This window comes from Emys orbicularis, chromosome 7 (assembly GCF_028017835.1).
Source record: "Emys orbicularis isolate rEmyOrb1 chromosome 7, rEmyOrb1.hap1, whole genome shotgun sequence".
NCBI classification, from domain to species: Eukaryota; Metazoa; Chordata; order Testudines; family Emydidae; genus Emys; species Emys orbicularis.
Window position 1 is genome coordinate 114,915,722 of NC_088689.1, and position 25,243 is coordinate 114,940,964.

A 25,243-nucleotide genomic window follows, 5' to 3' on the forward strand; every position below is an offset into this window, starting at 1 on the left:
ATTTTTCAGAGGTTCTGAGCATCTTTGGCTATCACCAAAACTTCAATAAGAGTTGCATGACTCCCATTCAGTACTTTTGAACACGAGTCCTCATTTAGGCCTAAATATGGATTTAGATGTCTAACTTTAGGCTGCGTAGCCTGCATACACTGTCGGTCCTTCATCAGTTAAGACTGAGCCGATCACAACACGTCTTCCAATCTTCTCTTGCTCTGGCCATCCTTCGCCATGCTTGTCCATATCTCCTTGTTAGGAAATCATCCCACCTCTTTGGAGGCCAACCTCATGGCCGTTTCAGTTCTCGCGGATACCACTCAGATATAGCTGCAGTCCATCTGTTGTCACTGAGTTGGGCCACATGTCCCACCCACCGCATTTTGCTCAGCCTGCTTCCAACAACAACATCTCACACTCCAGACTGCTGCCTAATTATTTCATTGGGGATGTGATCGTGGAGCGAAATGCCCCAAAATGTTCACCCTCTGTGTGACAGACAGTTGATGTTCTTCAGTCTTCATCAGCGACCATGTTTCACTGCCATGTAGCATCGCTGGAAGCACGGTCGAGTTAAAAAGATTCGCACAAGTTGTTTTGCTGATCTTTCCTTGGAGGATATCCCTGGTGTCATTGAATGCGCACAATCCAGCTTTTTTTCTGCACGACAGTTCACCTTTCTGATCGTGGCGCATGTTGACTTCCTGGCCCAAATAAACGTATTTGTCGACCTCTTGGATCTGCTCTCCTCCAAGAGTTATTTGAGTTCTTGGCAGAACATCTGATCTCATATATTTTGTTTTTGACTGGTTCATTTTTAATCTGAATTGACTACTTTTCGCGTTCAGTTCTTTAAGCATTCTCTCAAGCTGGACTGTATTTTCGGCTATCAGCATTATATCTGCGAACCTGAGATGGTTTAGCCACTTGCCATTGATATTAATCCCGCCTTTCAGGTCTGTTTGTGGAAAGACCAATTCAAGACAGGCTGTGAATAATTTTGGTGAAACTGTATCTCCTTGTTTCACACCTCTCTCGATGGGGATTCGGAGGGGAGTATCGAACAGCGATATATCCGTGCTGCAGCCAGAGTTCACTTCCTTTAATAGTGTGATCTATTTTGTGCTGATGCCCTGTTCTGACAGAGCTTCAAGAATGGCATTAGTCTCCACGCTATCAAATGCCTTCTCGTAGTCTACGAAGGCAATGCACAAAGGGAACTTGTATTCCCTTGAACACTCTAGTAGTTGGTTTAGAGTGAAGATGTGGTCTGTTGTGCTGTAATTTCTTCGAAAACTGGCCGGCTCTCTAGGTTGCTGTTCATCCAGGTTTCGTGACAGTCGATTTATTATTATTTTGGTGAACAACTTATAGACATGCGAAAGCAGGCAGATCGGGCGATAGTTCTTTAGATTTTCTCGATCGCCTTTCTTATGCAGCAAGATGGTACTGGACTCTTTCCAACTGGACGGTATCTTCTGGATTTCCAGGTAACGGCTGAACCTTTGGGCGAGAGCTTTACAGAGTTCCTGACCTCCCGCCTTAAGCACTTCTGCTGTCAGACTGTCCTTGCCTGGAGCCTTCCCCTCTGTCATTTGATGGATTGCATGACGGACTTCGCTGATGAGAACCGGGAGTCTGTGTTCATCGGTTTGTTGAAGTGATGGCATTGGGACGTTTATGCGGGATGCAAACAGCTGGGTATAGAAATCCCTGCAAATTGACTCCATCTCAGTTCGATCGGTTACTGATTCTCCGTCCTTGTTCTTCAAAGCCGATAATGATGACCTATACAATGCCAGTTCCTGTTTGCATTTTTTTGAGACTTTTACAATCTTCAGCAGCCTTTAGGAGCTTTTCGGTTTGAAATTTCTTGAAGTCTTCCTTCATCTTCATTCGTATGAGCTTGCAGAGAAGGGAGTACTCAAGCCTGTCGCTGCCATTTCTTTTCATTTTCCTCCTCTTCTCCAATAAGGTCTTTGTATTCTCCGAGATTCTTCCACTATCTTTTTTTGGTCTTTCATGCTCAGCTGATTTCATGCACCATTTCAGTCTCTTGCTGAAGTTCTCATAATCGTCAGTCATCCAGGAGGCTCCAGTCTTTCCTGGAAATGTTTTCCTTCAGAATTGCCTCATCAAAAGCTACCAGTTAGTGCCTTCTGTTTGCCATACACAGCGCCTTTTTCTCCACTTTCCCAGTGAATGTGATTCTGGCTCTCAGTAGGCGATGATCACTACCGATGTTAAATGATGGCACTACTGAAATATCCTGAACAATGCGTCGTCTATCAATCAGAAAGTAATCAATTTCATTCTTTGTCTTCATGTTCGGTGTGATCCAAGTCCATCTTCTGTTGGCCTTCTTTTGGAACCAGGTGTTACCAATGAACATTCTCTTCGTCTCTGCCAATATAGCTAGTTGTTCTCCTCGCGCATTTTGTTCTCCGATACCATACCTTCCTATGAACTTTTTGCTCTCTCTCCCTCTTCCAACCTTGGCATTAAAATCTCCCATCACAATCATATATGTGGAACTCTGAGTGAGGGTTTCCTCCAGCTCCTGATAGAATCCTTCCACATCATCATCTTTGCATGCACTTGTGGGTGTGTAGATCTGGATGATTTTGAGGGTTCTGTTTCGGTTCAGTCGAAGGTAAAGCACCCCGATATGCGATGACTTCAAATGGCATGAGACGATTTTCGAAGACCATTCCTTGTTTATGATGAATCCGACTCCTCCAACTGTCCTCGTGCCTTCTCCATTTCCTAGAATGACTGTGCTTCCATCCCTCCAGCTGACCTCCATCTCCTTCTTTCATCGTGTTTCGCAAACACCCAGCACATCACAGGCTGTTTTTGCCTTTTCCTCCATGAGATGGTTTATCGATTCCTCCCTCATCAGTTATAAGTACACACAGAGAGTTGTCCAGTTTCCTTTTGGGAACCTGGCACCTGAGATTCTTTTCAACCTCTCGTTGATCGAATGCCTCACTGCCTCCGGAGTGGGGAATCGAGGGACGTGCAGAGAACTTTAGGGGCTAACAGGTTTTAAAATGCAAGTCTGGGTCTCCCTCTTGCAGAGTGCTGAGGCAGACAGTTTAAAAAACTCCTGTTACATATATTAGCAAAGTTTATAAGGAGGAAAAAATGTTAGTATTACAAGCTAACTTCTGTGACTGTTCAATTGTCCTGGTGCTGGGCTCACACGAATCCCCTCATGTATGTTAATGAAGCAAATAACCTTAAACAAAATTTTCAGAAGTTGGGAAATCCTGCTATAGTCTTTAGGCCAGATTCATAGACGCTGGCACGAGGAAGTATATATGAAAGCCTATCCTGTACCACAAGGAAAGACTGGTGTTAGAGTTGCCAATGTCCTTATTGGGATCAGCGGGAGTACCTTTATTTGGAGGATGAATCATGGACACCTGAGGTGATATACTGGATCAAACTAACTTTAGCTTGTCCACATCCATATTTGCTTTTTGTGCTGTATTCTCACTATAAGCCTTCTAGAGGAATGGAAGTTGCAACAACCTTCACCACAGGGGACTTTCTGCTTAGCAGGTCTACTATGGAGATGTACCTATCTCATAGAACTGGAAGGGACCCTGAAAGGTCATTGAGTCCAGCCCCCTGCCTTCACTAGCAGGACCAAGTACTGATTTTGCCCCAGATCCCTTATGTGGCCCCCTCAAGGATTGAACTCACAACCCTGGGTTTAGCAGGCCAATGCTCAAACTACTGAGCTATCCCTCCCCCCCTCACTTGGTTTGAAACCTGAAAATGAATCTGTCCCTTACCCTCTAAATTGTTGTCCTAGTGAAAATGACAGACAGGCTGAGTCCTGTGTGACAAAGAATTGCCTTTATTTTTTTGCCCCAGGTAGCTGGAAATGATACACATCAAAGGATATGTTTTGAATGATGCTAAAAATACTATACATTGCCCATAGTTGCTGTGGGTTTCTTTTTTAAGCAGTGGAGTCCAAATTAGGCATTATATAAATGAGACAGATGGGATATATATTTTTTGCCTATCACCCACTTTTGCTGATGAGAGCAAAATTTGAGGTTATTAGCAGAGTTCAGTGGTTTCATTCTAATTTCCAAGTGCAGCCATCATAAAATGGCTGCACAATTTAATACCTTTTGCACAATAGAAGCTAAGGACTTGACTAGCTGGAGTACTGCACGTCAGAAATATAATCATATATATAAAACTCACTGCTTCAAGGAAAGCAGTACACAATCAAATGAACGCTAAACGTGAACTATATCAATGACTCCATTTGCTAAGAAATCCAGTTAAATAATGAATAATTGATTGACTAATTAAATTTAAAAATCTTATGCTCTCTGAAGTGCTTTCGATACACATTGCTTTGGACTCACCATTAAAGTTAACATTGCGTATATACTTCAGCAATTTCTTGCCTCCTGCTTGTTCCATCTCCGGACAGATCCCAGGGTAATCAGCACAAAGATCCTTGTTCATATGATGGAGGGCATGAGCCATGGCATACACAGCGTCAATCACAAACTGAACTTTCCCCTCTTGTTCATAATGGGAATCTTTTCCAATTCTCTCCTGCCCTGCACATAAAAACAAACACACACGCACACACACAAAGAGAAGGATGGTGAGGAACAGAATTCTCTGGGTGCTGAATACAAGTCAATCCACTTCATGCAGCATTAAAGAAATGAAGGTGGTTAGCCAGGGCAGGATTTTGAAGAGTGTGGTTATGATTTCATTTTTTTTATTGCATTTTTAAATGAAAAAAAAAATCTTCAACCCTTGACACTGTGACCATTCAACTTATAGACAAAGAATTCACAAAGGCAAATCTAGTCCTAACCATAGACATGGCAGTACAATCAACAGGGATTCATCTCCGAGAGAGAGAGGCTGGACTTTGTATGCTGAAAACGGAGTCTTTGAATGAAGAAAGCACATTAAAACAATGCAGTGATGGTATTTTAAAGCTGATGTTACATTCTGCCTTTCATATACCAGTCTCTCATTGAAAGACATAGCCAGCTAAAGAAAGGAAAGAATCAAACTAAAGGAAGCTCAGGAGAATTCAGTTAACATGCCTACTGTAAATGCAACCTGAAGAAGCACAGTATATATGCATTTACTATGCACTTCTCTTTTCTTCCTGTAGGAATTAATGAGTCCTTCAAAATCCATCGACTGCCATCAAAATGCAGAACCTTAGCTTAAAGATTCCAAATTTATACAGTCAAATGAACTAGTGCAGTCACCAAATACCAACAAGGAAATAAGCAGTGATGCTTCAAGAATAATTATTTTAAATGTTTTATTATTTCTTATTTGTATTACATTAGCAATGGAATTAGGGTCCCTTTGTGTTAGGTGGTGCACACATCCGGCACCAAAGACCTTACACTCTAAATATTATCCCCATTTTACAGGTAGGGAACACAGGCACAGAGAGAGATTAAATGATTTTCCCAAGGTCACACAGGAACTCTGTAGTAGAGCCTGAAATTGAACCCAGTAGTCTGAGTACAAGTATAGTACCTTAGCCATTGTTCCTTTCTGTCACAGCAAATTGTGATAAATAATGTGATTGACAATGGGACTACAAAAATAGTTATTTATTGGATTTTTTTTTAAAATCATAATTTAAGTCAAAAAGTAAAGAAACAAAACTAGGGCTAGTCAAAAATATTAATATTTGAATAATATTTATGAAATTTCTTGTATACTTTATTCAGGGAATATTACCTACCTGTCCCTAAACTATATAACTATATAACTATATAACTATATAACTATAAAACTATAACTATAACTATATATATATATATATAGTGAGTGAGTGAGAGTCACCATTCCTCATGTACAAAAGTGTACACAGCTGGACACATTTGTGACAGATATGACAATATCCTGGGAAACCTTATGAATTCAGTTAATATATCCATTGTATTGAAAGTATAAACGTGTATGCTTTTGTGGGAACTTTCTTAGTAGGAAGAAGGATTAATACAATCTTTGGGAGATAATGTGAACTTCAGAAGAATGTGTTCAACAATATAGCAGACACTGATCACCTGTTACAGGAGGAGAGTTCAAAGACCCAGTCTGGATTTTCCAGGGACCCAACAGACGAAGACAATTTTTTTGATAAATAGTCTGTTTTTAAACAGGCTTAGGGCTGTCTTCCTGATCCATCAAACGGACAAGACCTCTGGGTCAATGGAGGGCCCAATCTTTAGGGAAGGGTTGGAAGGACTTGGCTTACTGAGGCCCCATAAGACTGCATACTAGTTCCAAGCTCACGCTGTTATGAACTTGTGACAACAATAGAGACCCCTTTTGAAGGAGTCACCTGCCAGAGCCCATGATGGAGCAAGTGGGGTGAGCTCTGGTAAGCTTATTAGCTTTTGTGTAGGTTCTTCTATTATTTTTATTATGTTTTCTCTGTAATGCTTATACCCCAAGAATAAAACAGGATTGCATAGGATTGCAAGTGGTAACTTACAATTGTGACAATTGCATCATTCACCATCTCTAAGGAGAATGACATAGTAGGTTTACGTAGGCAATTTGACTTTTGCTGGTGAATTCAGAGTATAATCAGGGAACTGTGCATCCTGAAAATACCCTGGTCATGAGGGAGAGAGGCGTATGTCTCCACCCAAGAGAGGTTACAGCCAGGGAGCTAGAAGTCTGTGAGTAGGTGCCCTTGCTGGACTATAGAGGGGGAATACAAGTGCAGTTGTTCTGAACTGACACAACATCTGCCAGTAATAAATATGGGACAATGATGTCTGAGGGGTAAACAAAGTACAATATTAGGAGCCAAGACTCCTCAGTTTTATTCCCCAAGTCTGCCACTATCTTGTTGTTTTACCTTTGGCAAGAAACACCCACATGATTCAATTTGTCCAGCTGTAATATGTGTTGTTATACTTATCAGTCTCACCAGGGTTTTGCAAAATGTAATTACTAGTTGTTAAGTGTTCCGGGATACTTTGATGATATAATGGTATGGCATTGCAAAATATTACTTTTTGAACAGCTGTAATATCACAGTTCACTTGTTCAATTACTTACTATATGACACCTTCTTCCAACCTCAGCTTGAAGATCCTTCTGCAGTTACAAAGATCCCAGTCTTACGATGAGCTATGGGCAGTCAGACCCATGGTACTTATGTAGAGTCCCACTGAAATTAGTGGAGCTCTATATGGACTTGGTTGTGGTATCTGGGTCTCACAAGGAACTGACTCTCAGTGGCAATATGGAAGAATAAATATGCAGGCTTTTAAAGACCCCTCCAGCCCCAAACAAGTCCTCACAAAAAATTCAGTGATCTTTAATCATTTAGGGTGGAGGTTTATGTGAAGAAATTATTTTTACCATCATCCTTAATTTGAATGGTACTGACAGAATTACAAGCTCTAGCTCACATCAATTTCCACTTTTAGATCGGGTATGTGAAAAGTCACACTGTTAGTGAGCTTTTGGAAAACACATGAATGAGGCAGAGGACAAAATTCACCATTTCTGCTGTAGAAAAGATTTGTTTTTTGTTTTGTTTTCTGATAATAATAATAATAATAATAATAATAATAATAATAATAATAATAATAATAATAATAATAATAATAATAATAAAAACACATGGCAGAATTCCACCTTGGATTGTGGTAAGAACTTGATTGGGTTAATGAATTGCTTCTCACTCCCACTCACATGGCCAGATTCTCAGCCTTGGGCTGAGAAAGCACAAAGACAACAGAAAGCTGCCCTAAAAGCTCAACCAAGGATTTCCCCAAAGTTGTTACCTCCCAGGGTGCTCTCAATTACTCAGAGCCATTTAGGTCCCCAATCAACCCAAGATCAGGGTACAGAAAGGAGTATTTTTAACCTTACACTCTGCCCAGCTGCACCTAGGATAAACTTACTGCACCCGAGGATCAGGCCCACAGTAGCACAAATTGAGTCTAAATACATCCTGTAAATTATGTGCAATGGATTCTGCTTATATTTTCTATCCTTTTCCCCTGTCCTGTCTCTGTCTTGTCTATTTAGATTGTAAGGGCTTCAGGTCAGGGACTGTCTCCTTTCTCTATGTTTGTATGGTGCCTAGCACAGTATGGCCTTGGTTTTGGTTGGTTTGTAGGCACCACTGTAAAAAAAACAGGATTAATAATAGTTAACTTTGGGCACAGGGGTTGTAGGCAAAATCTCCTAAGTCTTTTTTAGGTCATTTCTGCAGTGAATGCAGCCTATGTTGTGGGGGGGGGGGGAAACACAAAGATTTAACATATGATCAACCCAACTTGAACCAAACACACAAACTGCTCACAATCAATCCACAGTGTGACAATAAAACATAATTGAGTAAATGTTGTATAATGAGGACAGCCAAGGAGATCACTGTCTTCCTATGGGTATTCCGTTACCAGAAAGAGAGTCTAAATATGTCCCGAAAATTATTTGCAGTGAATCATTCACTCAGTTGTACCTGAGACCAGCAAATATAAAATTCCTCCATATACATTTTCAACATTTGTGCAATTTCCCTCCCCCATACAGGCTGCCAAACTGCAAAGTATCAAACTGCAAAGCTCTGTTCTGCCAACCTACACATTATGGTTAAGATATTCTCCAGTGTAAAGCTCAATTATACTTCAAATCTAGACTAGCAACATCCAGTTCCTTGCAAATAATTCAGCAAGGTGAAATAGGTTCCAGGTTTTGAAGATTTAAACCTACTGTCCTTTTTTATCATTCCACTCTCCTCTCATTGATTACAGACCAGATTACATTTCCAGACACTGACAAGGAAAATGCTTTTAAGTGTCCTTAGCTGAGCTGAGCTACATAACCAAATTAGTAATGCAACAGAAAGGCAAGCCAAGGGAAGTGATCTTGGAATTGAAACTCTGAACACAAACAATACTGATTAAACATATTAAATGCTAGAAGCATATGCGTGGAAACACAGAAGGGGGAAGAAAACCTTTAGTAGCAAAATTATCTGTGGAAGGAGACTGAGCAAAAATCCATAAAACAAAGTTGCATTCATAATATGAAGGTAAATAAAGGGCTGAAAACCTGAGAAGAACTTGCAGCGATCATATGTTTATTTATAGATCAAAATAAGAAATGGCTATCTATATACTATATACCCAACACATATGCATACTATAAGCCCCAGATTTGTAGAGCTGTGCATGTGCAACTTGTGCATACAAAAATGTATGCATACAATTTGCATGTGTAATTTCTGGATTCGCACATGCAATCACAGTAATTACTTATGCTAAAAGAAGATTTAAAAATCCACTCAAAGGAAATTGACATATCTTTGGAATAAACTTTCCATTCCATACCTATTTTAAATTGACAGAAGCCTCTGCAGAACAATGAATTCTTCATATATATACACAGTCTAAAAAATTGTTCTTTTTAATACAATTTTATGGTAAGTTCATCTAAAACTATATATACTGTAAGAGTTGAGTGGCATGGACCTTTTATTTTAAGCAATTCTCAAGCAAGAGATGGAAATTATTGCACAAAGCACTGCACAAATTGTTGGTAACAAAGCACAACTTAGAAAATAACTCAGTGATCATAACAGCGTACACAAAACTTTTGTTTGGTTTTCAGAACTCAGATACCTGTACCGCTCAAACAGGTGCAAGCTAGAAGAGGTTTCTGGGCATTAGTGTGCAGATAGGAACGCAACTTGAATAATCACTATGTGGCACAACGCAGCAGCAAGGTTGTCCAATAAGCAGCAACACCCAGTTAGGAAGTGTTTTACAAAAATAATGCCCAGGTATACATTTTTTCCAACAACAACAAAAGAAAATACCGAAACAAACAATAAGGAACAACAACTCCAGTAGGCCCAGACTGTTTTCAAATGACTATTCCTCATGCAACTCTCTCAGCCAGAAGCTAAGGAGTTTTATAGAAAGTTTCCCTAGCTAGGATGGGAAGGGAAGTCCATCCCCTGACTCTGAACGGTTGAGAGCCCAGCTGGCCAATCAGCTCTCTCTCTTTCACTTCATGCTCCATCACACTATATTCCGATAAATGGACATTTGGGAATTCAAGTTTAACGAGTCACACTGAAGTTATTACATAAAGTCATTCATTTACTTAAAAGCAAATTATATCATCCCGTTAAAATTGCTACTGTACGACTGTAAAATTTTTTTCAAACAATCTTTGAACATGCAGAGCACTTCTAGAACACAACAATAAGCCCTGGGCAGCAGCAAAGGAAAAAGGGAGTCTGTGTATGAACCTGTCAGATTTTTCTAAATGGAGCAAAATTATCATTTTAACAATCAGCTCACAAAGTTACAACCAGCAGCTGTAGGTGGCTATATAATAAACTCTCTATTAATATCTGAGGACTCCGTATACAACAAACTACCATGTAATCTATTACTTTAAAAAGAAATCTCCTATATAATAAACAACAATTGGTCCATTTTTGGCAGTTTAGGCAGAGAAGAAAATTTGAAGGAAGATGGAAAAAGGGACCTCAGAAAGGGGAACTTGAAGACAATTTATAATAATGTTACTGCAGTATTTTAGGCTATTACTCTGAATAGTTTTTGGTGGGCATGTGAGAAAGGAGGCTGTTTGCTTTTTGCTTTTGGTTTATTCTCACTGCTGTTAATACCTTCCATGCACAGTAAAAATCAGTAGAATTCAAATATGTATAATATTGGTATTGATTGTGTGGACTGTCGTGATACACTTCCTTTTCACATTTTAAAATTTCATACACAATCCTCACGTTACTCCTCCCTTCTGTGATATTAGGGGAGTGAAGCATATGGACAGGAAGTCCAACTTGAATCTCCTACTTTGCTTCTAATAAAGCCCTGGATGATGCTGACTGCTACCTCAGTTAAAGAGGGAAGATGAAGGTGGTGCTGCTTCCATATTGAAACCTCCTACAGGAATGGTCAGAAATTCTTTGACAGAAGATGAAGAAATGCAGTTCCCTTCTGTAACAGACAGGACTGCTTTTGATATCAGCCATTGCACAATACTGAGTGATGTAATGTACATATGCCAAAGTAATCAAGAGGCATCCAAAGTTCATCACTACAGTCAGGCTGGGCTACTTTAAGAGTGATGTGAAAGAGCACAATCAAAGGTTGAGAAGACGCTGGAGTCTGGTTGAAAGAAGGGCAAGGTTACATGGAAAGCTGCATAGGCAACCAAGAGGAAGACCACCTCAAACACTTATTCAAGCCATAGTCAAGAGACTGATAGTAAAACCAGGAAAGAGTTAATGAGAGCTAAATAAGGAGGACATTTGAAAAGGTGACACTGATGGAACATGCAATATCAAAAAGCATTTTTGAAACTTTGGGTTTTTTTTATTTCTCTAGCAAGCAAGATACATTCAAAATAATCAAAGCTGGGGCTGACCCTACAGTTATGTCACGTTGCTATGTGCTGTCACATAGAAAATGTGGCTTTTAAACATTGCGTTTGAAACCACAGGGCTTAGGGGAAAAAGATGCAACCCTAAACATTATGTGAGAGAGTGCCTCATATAAATAACTCATGTATTCTATAGCCAGTTACAGAGCATTGCTGACAGCAATTGAATAGAGCCTCAACCAGACTTCTCCAGATAAAGGTTGCTAATCACAAAGCCTTACATAAGAGCTGAAAGGGAAGAAAAGTGGTAGAGATCTCAAGAACTAGGTCAAAAGCCCCTCATAGAAAAAAGAACGAAAAGCTATGTTAAAAGAGATCTAAACATGGGTATTGTAAAAGTTCTACCCACCAAACTTCTGTGCAATTTATCTTGTTACTAACGTGAACTATGGAGCCAAAAGATAATACAGAAAGTATCCTTAACATTCATTTGTCTAACAACCATCGGGCCTGAGTAACCTCTGAATTACTGCAGTTTACTCGGTTTCTATGGAGTAAAACCAGTGTAACACTCCAGTAACAAAGAGGTAATCTGGGCCCATTTTTTGCTTTCCAAATCCAGTGTCTGTGAAGATATCCTAATCACTCAGTCAGTTGGGGTAAGGGCAAGTGATAGCCAAGCACTCTTACCTCCAACCCCATCTTCAGCATCAGTCTTGCAGATGCTCTCCCCTTTCATGCCCTCTGAAGTAGCTAAGCAGAATGTTGTATCCTGCTGTACATATGGCTCCAGAAGTAAATTCACTTACATGCTCTGCCTCCCGCAACTATTATTGTTAAATATACCTGGAAAAAACAAAAGCCATTAGAGTGTTACAGATAACTATTTTTTTTTCTTCGGTAGCTTCAACATCATACATTTGTGTGTCTGCTGAGAGATGATACTCTTGAATCCACAGCTAAAGAGCATTAAGATGTCCCTGGAGAATCTCAGAAGAGTAAGGATTGACATGATAGAGAACCAACAGATGGGCTCAAATTTCAGGTATAAAATGAGAAGCCACTACTACTCTCCATGCTGCCATAAGATGCAAAAATAGAAGCAAAACATAAAGCCCACTCCCATTGTGATCTTGAATCTAGTGTTGTTTCTGTCACCCAGCTGTTTTTGTTTGTTTTTCCAGTTAGAGATATATTCCTGGTCATGCACCAACTCTATTTCCTGCACTCTCACCACACCTGACAGCTCAAATTTAAAGACAAAACATGGTTAAAGGAGAGTGCATTATTGTCCCATTGGATTTGAAAAGGAATATCTAAGTACAGCAGGAGAAGGAGAAAACACAGTAGCTATTTATGGACCAAGAGTGAGTCGTTTCCAAAAGATTTATCTGCAGTTGTTGACAGAAAGTTTAATCTCACCTCCCACTATATTCTCAGCTGTACATCATTGTGATTCCCACAGAAAGGTAGGAAGGACATGATCCTCCTATCAGTTTCATGCAATTCTTTTGAATAAGACAAAACTGGAACACAGAAGAATGGAAAACAAAACAGTGAGGAAGAAGGTTTCTTGTACGAGCAATTCTAGACGATGTAGAAATTGAATACTGGTTTAGATTTGCTGATTCTCCTTTGTCTCTTCATATAGCAACATAATATGTTTTCTGTGAGAAAGTAGCCAAACTGGATGATTTCTACACCTTCTCTTTCTTAAAATCGCTTTCAGTTTTTGGTCTTTCCTATTCAATCTTTGGTCAATCCAGGTCTTCACATACTTCAGTCTGGCATGACATGCAGCATGTAGAAAACAGCAACTATAATTTTCATGGCATGCAACTCTCATGCTGGGCAAGCATCAAAATCTTGTTTCAATGGTGCTTTCATTATATTAATTCAGAAGTATCTTGTGACAGATTTCTTGTATTTCTGAAGAAGTCATTAAACAAACCTTCAATGGGTAGTCACAGAACACTCAACATTATTAAGAACTGATAGCAATTATTAAAAGTGATTTAATTTAAAAAATGCAGCATGCTTATCGTCTCAAATAAGCAGCCATAATTTATGTAAACAATATTTCAGCAGCTGGCTAAATGCTGACATCAAAATATTCACTCCTCATATGTTTGTGAATCCAGCATATATGGTAGAAATTATAGTCACGGTCTACATATCCATAAATTCTGTGAATGCTGTCAAAATTCTTCCTATTGCCTATATACCTTCTTCATCTGTAAATGCACAGTCCGGACAGGATACAATGACATAACAGCATCTGTTACTGGTGTCAGGTATTTCAAATATATTATTCTGTAATGACATTCAGAGTTACGCAACACACACATATATAAAATACAAAGAAACTTTAACCTGTGTAATTGCTTCTGCTCTTCTTTTGGCAAGCATACATACCTACATGTAGGACAGGAAGGAGGAGACAAGTGTGACACTGATCTATCCTGCTCCCTTGAGATCAAGTACTGTACATATATTTAGGACATCAATACTCTCCAGGGTAATGTTAGAGACATTACTTTCCTGTAACCCACAGTTGATATAGACACAGCTATAAATATCGGCAGTGCAGGGGGTCTGAAGACCAATTCTTCTTGTATGTCAAAGAAGCTAACTCATATGATTTATAGCTCTGTTTAAAATTTAATAGAATACCCCTCCGAGCTCTAGACATACTAACAACAAACTGAGGAGTGAATATAATTAATTCAAAATACTAAGGATCTGACAACCAAGCCACTTTATAATATAATCCGGTCACGGGATGCTCTGCTCATTGCTGGGTGGCACCCCTTCCTCATGATTTGGGGGATTAGCGCCGCCCAGGTCAGCGCCCTCTTTCTGGTCTTCCAACATCTGTGTTCTTCTGCTCACAGAATGACAGTATGGCTGCTTCATGACTTAGCCCTCTGGCCAGGTCACACTGTAATTTCCCCTTCCAGGGACATGCTGGACGCCGCTTCCCGCAGCTCCCATTGTCCGGGAACGGCGAACTGTGGCCACTGGGAGCTGCGGGCGGCCATGCCTGCGGATGTTCAATGTAAACAAACTGTCTTGCAGCCCACCAGTGGATTACCCTGGCGGCCTGCGGGCTGCCCACCTTGCCTAATTCCACACTCTCAGGGCCAGTGTAAGGAATACACCCCATCACAAATAACACCACCATATCCCATAACATAACTGCATAGTAGAATTTATATATCAATCTAAAGTCACCATAAATAATAAGACCTTTCGGCCCCTACCTTAAAATCCTCACTCCACTCCACATGGTAAGATACAGAAGAATGCTTTCAAGTTTCTATTCAAAATTAACAAAAACATCTCTTTCAGACCAAGAGGGGGGATGCCAGTTCTACTCAAAGACCCCACCTTTCTAGTCCAGAGAAACTGTATGCTCAGGCTGTGCTATAACCTGGGGAAAGAGAGACAATCCCTCAGATAGTCAGGACCCAAACCATTTGTGGCTTAATTGTAATGATTGAATAAGCCTCTCCTCTAATCTGTTCTGTAGGCAACCTTCAACATCAAACTAACTCTCCAAGGTACCATTACTCTAATAAATAGAGATAACCTCATATCTGAAGACGAATTTGGAAATCAGAATGATTGCCCTTATAAATGATGGGCAGGAATGTCTTTTATAATGTGGAATTTGCTAGTTAATGTCCATTTTTACTGGTTTCCCTGTAGGACATATGCAATAATAGACATTAAGAACCTGATTCTACTCCCACTAACACTGAGGTAAATAAGAGGTAACTTCATTGAAAATGAATGGAAAACTGGTATAAGTAACAAGAGAATCAGGCTGTAACTATGCCTTACAACTTATTCCTCCACTGAAACCATAAGGAAATGTCCTGTACTGTAACTGGCCTTCACAAATTACTAATAAAGTTAACAACTATTATGGAGTCATTATCATTGAGTCTTCTAGATGTTATTGCCAGGGCCGGCTCCAGGGCTTTGGCTGCCCCAAGCAGCCAAACAAACAAACAAACAAAAAGCCGCGATCGCGATCTCCGGCGGCAATTCGGCGGGAGGTCCTTCGCTCCGAGCAGGAGTGAGGGACCGTCCGCCGAATTGCCGCCGAACAGCTGGACGTGCCGCCCCTCTCGGAAGTGGCCGCCCCAAGCACCTGCTTGGTAAGCTGGTGCCTGGAGCCGGCCCTGGTTATTGCTAACGTTACCAATATTCTGTAATACAGTCATCTTGATTATATTAATTTATAACAGCACCTTAACCCTGAGTGGAAGTGCTCCATATCTCTAGCTTTACCTTACCCATTTGGTGTAATTCACCTCTCTGCTTCACCTGAATCCTGCGATGGGCCTGCACAGGAGCACTGTGACCAGACAAGACTTGTAAGGAGTGAGCTAATGCATGCCTCACATGCTCAGTGAGAAGGATAGAGGAAACCCCCCAACAGTCCTAGCTTTGGGATGGATGAAGCCACAGAATCTCCTTCTGGGGGGTGCAAGTGGCAGCAGCCAATCTTCAAGCCTCTGGGCTGGAGCAGTTTGCACAAAGCCCTGATGACATGGAGCTTTCATCCGTTAGGTCACTTTCTATTCTCAGTTATGCTGATACATCACCAATATGCCAGCTGCTGCTCTCGGTTACATGTGTGCATGTATGTAATATGTTATAGGTCGGATATAAGATAGACCTTTTATACTTTCCATCAGTTACAGCCTGAGCCATATTCAATACACTTCGTATTCCTGTCAAAACATCCCATGTAACACTGAGAACCACAGCCATGAATATTGTTGGCATGTTAATAGATTCAGCGTGCTCAAGGAACAGTGGACTCAGCATGCTAGACTACAGAAGCCTAACGTGGGCAAGCAGAACAAGTTTCTAGTGAATGGCATCAATGATCAACAAAATAAATATAAGGAACAGAGTTGTGATTTATAATTGGACCTACGATACTAGCTTTATATTTGTGTCATAGGAAAAAAACATGTAACATGAGTACAAATGGTCGCATTACATGTACAGAAGAAAGCCAAACTACAACTTGGTTTTGTTGTTGGCACGTCACTTCTGGAATGTGGAAAAGTACGCAATGCAACAGCTTGCATTTCAGGAAGATGAACGATTTTATAACCACAGGGAACTTTTACATTAAAAATGGACATTTCAAGCTTGGTTAAATTTTGGATGCATCCACCTTGGCAGTGTCCTTTTTGGAATTCAGACATATATTTGTAGTCATATAACCCTAAAAGAGATTTATTTTTTAAAATGAAATTTCACAGGTCATTAGTCTATAATGCAGGATTATGCACTGGGATATTATAGAGAAAATATTTTGTTTAGAAACAGTTGCACATAGCCAGTCAACTTTCAGACTAGGGTATTACACATTCCACTTACTCCTGAACCAATCCACATTACTTTTTTCAAAAAAGCTGACTTTTCATTTCCATGATAGTGTATGTCATAGGTATGGGCACATTAGACAACAGTGAAGCAGTAACAAAATAAGGTAGAGTGCAATCTAGTCTTAAAACCATGGGACTGGACACCAGGATTCTATTTCCCACTCTACCACTCTCCATGCAACCAAGTACAAACTATTTAAAATCTCAGATAAATTAATTCCTGGTGAAAACAGTGAAGTCATTGGACTTATGTCAGGGAAGAATTTGACCCAACAGGATTCAGTTTACTTATCTCTTAGAAGGGTATGTTTTAGGGTTGCCAACCCTCTAGGATTGTCCTGGAATCTCCAGGAATTAAAGATTAATCTTTAATGAAAGCTTATGTAATGTGATTAAACCTCCAGCAATACATCCAACCAAAATTGGCAAGCTTAGTATGATTATGTTTACATATCTCAAAGGAGAGCTGTTTGTAAAATACTGGATATCTAAGCAAAAGGCAGTATTTAAGTGTAAATGATTGTGATCATTATAGTTGGTATGGCAACACCCATTTTTTCATGTTCTCTGTGTATATATATCTTCCTACTGTATTTTCCACTGCATGCATCCAATGAAGTGGGTTTTATCCCATGGAAGCTTATGCCCAAATAAATTTGTTAGTCTCTAAGGTGCCACAAATACTCCTCATTCTTTTTGCCGATACAGACTAACACGACTACCACTCTGAAACCTGTGATTTTAAAGTTGTTAATCAGCATCAAATTTATTAAAAAAACTTTATGATCACATTTGTTAAAGATTTAAAGTGAGAATGAAATTTAGAGAGAAGAAAAATTCAAAAGAAAGAATGTCATCCTTAATATTTTATTTTTTATATAATTGAATTTTTCTAATACTTTATTTTCCTATCATTTCCTACTTGAAATGATTGATTCAACTACAGTATTTCTAGTAGAGCTTTACATTTACAATATTTTGCTTATTTGTTCTCATAATTAACAATGGTTCCAGCACAACTTTGAAAATTGGCTTTGCTAGGCAACAGTTGCTGACAAGTCACCAGATGGAACATAAGAACCTGAAAACATTTTTTTCTTAGGCCCTGTATAAATAGTGCTTATTTTATTTGAATATTCACTAATTCAGAAGTAAATTCCAAATAGTATTAGAATTTTGAAGACTTAAAATACATAATGTTATAATGTTTTTAAATAGATGAATATTGCACCTAAAGAAGTCAATGGTATTCTTTTAACTCATCAATTGCACCTTTAATTTTTCATAGGAGCGTAAGCTAAATTAAGAAATTGGTAACAAGATCAACTACCACTCACAAGAACTATGCAAACAGCAAACAAAGAAATAAAAATATGATAGCAAATATAAAAAAAATACAAATCAACCACACAACAAAACAAACCAAATGTAACACCCTGCACAGCACACCCAGCTACCACCAGAAGGTTAACATAAAATGCAATTGAGTTCCTATGTGATGCTAGGCAAGGCACTTAAACCAAACTTTTCATAGGTGATCACTAATTGTGTGTTCCTCACTTTCTGGGTGCCCAACTGCTATCCTGGGGTCTGATTTGCACCGTTGCTGAGCACCCACAACTGCATCTGAAGTCAAAAGGAGCTGTGTTTAGAAAATATGAAGTGCTATATAATACTAAGTTCTCCAAAAAATGAGATTCTAGGCATCTCAAATTGTGTATCCAAAACTAGTGGAAATTTTTTTACCTTAATCTGTGCTTCAGCTCCTTACCTGTAAAATTAAGATAATATCACCTCCCCTTATAGGGAATTGTGAAAATGCATTTAGATTGGTTGTAAAGCACCCAGATACATAGTGATGAGCAACATAGAAAATCTCACGAGGAAATTAATAATTCTGTCTCCAGAGCAGAATTTGAATAGTGTGCAGGAAATAGTGAATGGGCCCACCCACTGAACAACAAGGAGAAAACAAAATATTGAATAACTACTCATTAAATGAGCACTGTTCATCTTGTGCACTGAATGAGGCAGGGGTTCTGTGGGAAATAAAAGGTATGTGATCATGTAATTAAAGACTATTATAATGCATACGCACAAAGGAGGCTGAATTTAAAATTGCACAGGCAACCTTAATTTGGCATTTCTATCTTTTGAGTGCTTGACTTTGAAACCTTAATAACACTTTTGTAACTTAGTTTTTGCTTGTGTAACTAGTATCAATATTATTGGATTGTAAGCTGTTTGGGCCATCGACCATCTTTTTGGTCTGTGTTCATACAGCCCCTATCAGAAGAGGGACCTGGTCCATGACTGGGGCTTCTAGGTGCTACAGCAATAAACAACAGTAATAGCAATAATGCTTTTATTAACAATTTATTATTAATTATTATTATTATTATAAAGTGCTGAGAATGGGTTTAATGCTTTCCTAGGCAGCAAATGAAGATGGTCACTGCAAAGGCTCTGGAATTGCAATAGGATTTGCAAGGCTGGAGCTCTTCTCCAGTGTGGAGCAAAATGCAGGATTAGGGCCTCAAAGTCTGAAACAGAGGGAACAGGATTCACGGGGAGCCCAGAGGAAGAATAACTTAGAACACTTATTTATCTGCATCAGAGCACAGGATGTAATTGAGAAAATAAATTTCACACCATGGGCTGCCCTTTAACCTCACTTATAGCTATCAGAGCAACCAAAGAAAGACCCATTTTATTTTTACACTCTCTGCAATGAAATATTATGTATTTTACATGTATATACACACAGAGCATCATTTAATTCACCAGAGTTTGGAAGAGAAATAGCAAACAGCAATCTTTTAAAAAGTTCTAGTCAAAGGATTTCTTGTTCCTTTTAAAGTCGTCAATCACAGAACACATGCTGGGCCATAATCTGCCGAGATATGTACTGAACTCCTGCTGAGTTCAATGGGAGTTGTGTATGTGTACCAAAGGGAAGAATTTGACCCTTTCCAAATTATTCTACAATTTTGCACACAAAAACAATACCATCAAGCTCAGCTAAACATGATCTTAACTATTTCTAGACTTAAAGACCTCAACTAACAGACATTATGATGTTTAAATGATCAGTCTTAAAGGACTGATGTTTAAATAGGGTTTAATTATACCAGGTACCGAAGATCCTACTGTGATGGGCACCAGTGGATAGCAACCACTATAGGTACCACTTAGGTTACAAAACAGTTTTCATGTAGCTGTTTAGGTCCCAGGATATTAGATAGGCAAGGTGGGTGAAGTGATATCTTTTATTGGAGCAACTTATGTTTGTGAGAGAGACCGCACACCCCTAGTTGTCACCTACCATCCCACACAGGAACCCATACAGGGTATTGTCAAACAACTACAACCCATACTTGATAGGGACCCCATCCTGAACCCCCACTTTTGGCCTTCAAACAACACCCAAACGTCTCCAAGCTCATCATCAGAAGCAAGCTCCCCACAGATCAAGACACACCAACTCAAAGCAGCCTCAGACCCTGTCAGAAAAACATATGGAAAACCCACAGACAATATCTCCATTGCTATAACAATCAACACCCCCCACAATACACCTTTCAAGATCCATGGATCCTACACATGCCTGTCACTACACGTTTTATACCTCATCCATCGCACTAAATACCCCAATAACAACTATGTGGGTGAAACCAGACAATCACTACACTCTAACGAACTCACGCAGGAAAATGATAAAAAACAAAACACCTTATCACCTATGGGTAAGCACTTTTCAGAAAGTGATCACTCTATTTCTGACCTATCAGTCCTCATTCTCAAAGGAAACCTGCACAACACTTTCAAAAGATGAGCCTGGGAACTTAAATTCATAAATGTGCTAGACACCAAAAATCAGGGACTGAACAGAGACACTGGATTTATGTTTTATTACCACAATCTATAACCCACCCACCCCCTTTTTTAACTATAACTGCAAATGTGTTAACGGGCCACTCTACCTTGAATGGTCTCTTAGAATATGTGCTAACTGCTTGTGCTAAACTATTTGTTCCATCTTGTATTTAGCTGTGATACTCGGAGTCCCTTTCCCAGACTTGAAGAGCTCTGTGTGGCTCAAAAGCTTGTCTCTTTTGGTCCAATAAAAGATATACCTCACCCACCTTGTCTCCTCATTTTAATCCATTATTTTAGGTGCTTTTACTTTAGGAAACATCTCCTCTTCAGCTTAGTCTAAAGGTGAATTGTTATGGAAAGTTTGAGCTAAAGGTGTTTAGCTTTCAGAGTAGCAGCCGTGTTAGTCTGTATCCGCAAAAAGAACAGGAGTACTTGTGGCACCTTAGAGACTAACAAATTTGTTAGTCTCTAAGGTGTTTAGCTGTTTTTCTGTAAGAACAGAGTACAAAAAAACCCTACACTTTCCCCATTTCAGGTCACTTTTTACAATTTGCCATGGAAATAATTTTCTTTAAGGAGTAGTAACATAATATTGGTTTAGATGAAATGAGTGAGTGTGAAATGACCCAGTGATGAACATGTGAAAAATCATGTACATTTACAGTAGAGATTTGCTTAGGGCTACCATATGTCCGGATTTCCCCGGACATGTCCGGCTTTTCGGTCTATAAATAGCCGTCCGGGGGGGATTTTTAAAAATCTAAAAATGTCCGGGATTTCCCCCCGGTCGGCTATTTATAGATAGAAAAGCGGCGGCCAAGCGCCGCTGGGCACCCAAAGCCCCTTCCCGGCTCCCCCCATCCCCTGCAGCCTTACTATGCTGTCCGGCCCGCAGCTGTCTTCCCCCTCCTCCCCTCCCCTGAACGCTCCGCCCCCCTGCTCCTCTCCCTCCCCTGCTTCCCACGAATCAGATCTTCGCGGGAAGTCTGAAAAGAAGCAGGGGCAAGCGGGAAGCAGCAGCAGGTAAGCTGGGGCGGGGGGGCGCGAGGAGGAGAGCTCCGGGGAGGCGCGGCCCTGGCCGAGCAGCTCCCTCCGGCCCGGGCCGAGCGGCGCCCGGCTGCCCCAGCCCAGACCCGGCCCGGCTCGGGCCCCAGCACCCCCAGCCCGGACCCGGCCCGGCTCGGGCCCCAGCAGCACCGGCCTGGCTCGGGCCGCAGCAGCACCGGCCGAGCACCTCCGGCCCGGCCCCAAGCCCCGCAACCCCAGCCGGAGCGCAGCCCGATTCCTGGGCTCTTTAAAGCCGGCCCTGGTCAGGGGACAGGGAGGGGGGGTTGGATGGGTCGGGAGTTTGGGGGGGGGCTGTCAGGGGGGCAAGGGTGTGGAGAGGGGTTGGGACAGTCAGGGACAGGGAGCGGGGGGGTTAGATGGGTCTGGGGGGGCTGTCAGGGGGGCAGGGGTGTGGAGAGGGGTTGGGACAGTCAGGGACAGGGCGCAGGGGGGGTTAGATGGGTCTGGGGTTCTGGGGGGGCTGTCAGGGGGCAGGGGTGTGGAGAGGGGTCGAGGCAGGCAGGTAGCAGAGGGGGTTGGATGGGTCAGGAGTTCTGGGGGTCCTGTCGGGGGCGGGGAGCAGTTGGATAGGGCATGGGAGTCCCCGGGGGTCTGTCTGGGGGCGGGGGTGTGAATATGGGGTGGGGGTGTGGATAAGGGTCGGGGCAGTCAGGGGACAGGTAGGGTCGTAGGGCGTTCTCAGGAGGGGGCAGTCAGGGGACAAGAAGCAGGGCGGCTTAGATAAGCGGTGGGGTCCTAGGGGGCAGTTAGTGGCAGGGGTCCCAGGAGGGGGCAGTCAGGGGACAAGGAGCGGGGGGGGGTTGGGAGTTCTGAGGGGGACAATCAGGGGGTGGGAAGTGGGAGGGAGTGGATGGGGGTGGGGCAGGGGCGGGGCTAGAGCGGGGCTCCTCCCCCCCACAGTGTCCTCTTTTTTGCTTGTGGAAATATGGTAACCCTAGATTTGCTACTCATGTTAAGGCCGCAACCCAAAGCCCACTGAAGTTAATAGGAGTCTTGAATGGGTTTTGGATTGAGCATTAAATACGCAAGCAGAGCCTAATCTGCACAACTGAGTCAACAGAAGCTTTGTCATTGATTTCACTGAGCACTGGATCAAGCCTCCAGTAAATCATATGCTGCACCACTAACTTAGTTTACCATTTATCCTATTTCAGAGTGGGATAACTCAGGCACAGAGATATTTAAGGCACTTGCCATATTGAAAATGTAATAGCTGGTAAAAAAAATTACATTTTAGCAATTTTTGGTCAAAATTCCTGCATTTTTTTAAAACTTCCTCTGCAAAGGAAATTTGTAGCAGAGATGGGAACAGACTCTAGACCTCTGAAGTCTTATCCACTATACCACAGTGCTTATCAGGCATATTGCTTCAACTCTTATGTATGCATCATGATAACGTTTTTTCATCTCTATAAAGCACAGCTATAGAAGAAAAATATTTGCCCCATTTTACACTTGAGACACATTTTCTGTTGGACATTGAACAAATCTCTTGATCTTCTTTTTCCACAACTAAAGCTATACAAAAACTGAAATTTTCACATTTCATTACTTTGGTGTACCTTACTGTGCAACCTTAATTTTGCACAAACATGGGTGTATTCATTCAATTACTTACACTTGGGCTTTCCCTGATGTTGCAAAGAATACACAATTTTTAACATTAAAGTTACATGACCAATTCCAGGAACTATGCTGATTTACATCAGTTGAGGATTTGCACACACACACACACACACACACACACACACACACACCTTTCCGAAGCATGCTGCAAGACTTTATTGGTTTCCCTAGAAAATGGATTTCAACTTCCACACTGTACATGGTTATCAAGTGATTTTAAAAGTGTATAGAAGTGGATGTATAATTTTCTTTAGAAACTTTTAAAGGAGGCCATTTACTTGAAGTCAGTGGAAGCTTTTCCATTGACTTAAACGGGCACTGAATCACACCTGAAATGAGGGTACACAGCGGTTTTACGGCATAGGAATTTAGAATAAAAGAACAATATGTTTCACCTGGCTATGGAGCCTCCAAAACCTACTGCAGGGTTGATGATATTTAATGGAGGAGTCAACCTCAGCATCTCTATTTATCATCACAAATGTTATGAGTAAGGGCAAATGGGGGCAACTGAAGAATCCACAAGACTTCACTACATTGCTTCCAGTTATCCGTAAACTAAAGATTGCTTTCTTGCAGCATTCGAAGTCTGTCCTCGTGTTTCACACACATGAAACATTCATTTGTAGAAGGCTGTCAGCCCAAACCTTGAGAAGATCTCTAAAAGGAACACCACCTGCCTTTACACCTTCAATAGGAATCACTCTAAATTTAGACCTTATGACTGACATGATTTAATAGTTCAGCTTGTCAGACACTCTGAAAGTCAACAAATATTCATGCTAATGAATATCATAAATCTAGACTTAAATGTGAATCAGACACACTATGGCTGTTGGTATTTGTATAAAAGCTGTTCCAGATTTTGGCCATGAGTCAGAGTTGCTTGAAACATCTCAGTTATTTTCTGAGATGGAAAAATTCTGATGGCATTTGACAAACTAAAGTTTTCTTTCTGTAGTAAATTGCACACTTTACTAATGCACCTGATCACTTTTTGTGGTTCAGTTTATAACTAGCATTTTTGTGATCCTCGGGCTGTGTTATTTGCCACAACTTTTGTTTCTCATTTCTCTCTAAGGGCACGTCTTCACTACCCGCCGGATCGGCGGGTAGCAATCGTTCTATTGGGGATCGACTTATCGCGTCTAGTGAAGACACGATAAAATTGATCCCCGATGGCTCTGCCGTTGACTCCGGAAATCCACCGCGGCAAGAGGCGGAAGCGGAGTCGACGGCGGCGCGGCAGCGGTCGACTCGCCGCAGTCCTCACAGCCAGGTAAGTCGACCTAAGATACGCAACTTCAGCTACGTGAATAGCGTAGCTGAAGTTGCGTATCTTAGGTCGACCCCCCCCTCCCCCATAGTGTAGACCTAGCCTAACACTTAGAGATGGCTCAAAACGGTCTCCATAGCTTTTGTTTTTGTTTGCCACACCGTTTAAAGGTAAAGATAGTCATGAACCAAAGCTCATGATCTAGGGGGCTTTGGGAAAGCTTGGAGACCCAAGAGATTTCTGTGGATGGTTGAAACAAAACTTCAAGAAAGAACATCTCTGTGCTTTGGGGAAAATCAAATAAAATGCAACTCTTACCACTGTGGTGTGGACTTCTTTCTACTAAAAACTTTAAAGGATGAAGCCTTTTTTCTTATATAAAAAACACAGATGGCAATAGCAATACCTGCAGTCTGCAACCTTCCCTACTATACTGTCAGTTAACCAAGACAGGCTGAATTCTGCCCCACAATATGTAAAGTTGCTAAACATCACGGGCATTAAAAATATCCATAATCCATCCCTCTCATCCCACTGAGGCTCAGCAGTGTCACAATGTGACAAAGATTCAAGGAGGGGC

General features: G+C 41.0%; 1 protein-coding gene across 1 annotated transcript in view; it reads right to left on the reverse strand.

Annotated features, from left to right (window-relative positions):
• GRM7 (glutamate metabotropic receptor 7) overlaps nt 1-25,243 on the reverse strand; it is a 513,989-nt gene that overhangs the window by 137,448 nt on the left and 351,298 nt on the right. Inside the window, exon 6 of the mRNA XM_065407326.1 lies at nt 4,389-4,589. Coding sequence (XP_065263398.1) covers nt 4,389-4,589 — 201 coding nt within the window. The remainder of the gene's footprint in view (nt 1-4,388; nt 4,590-25,243) is intronic.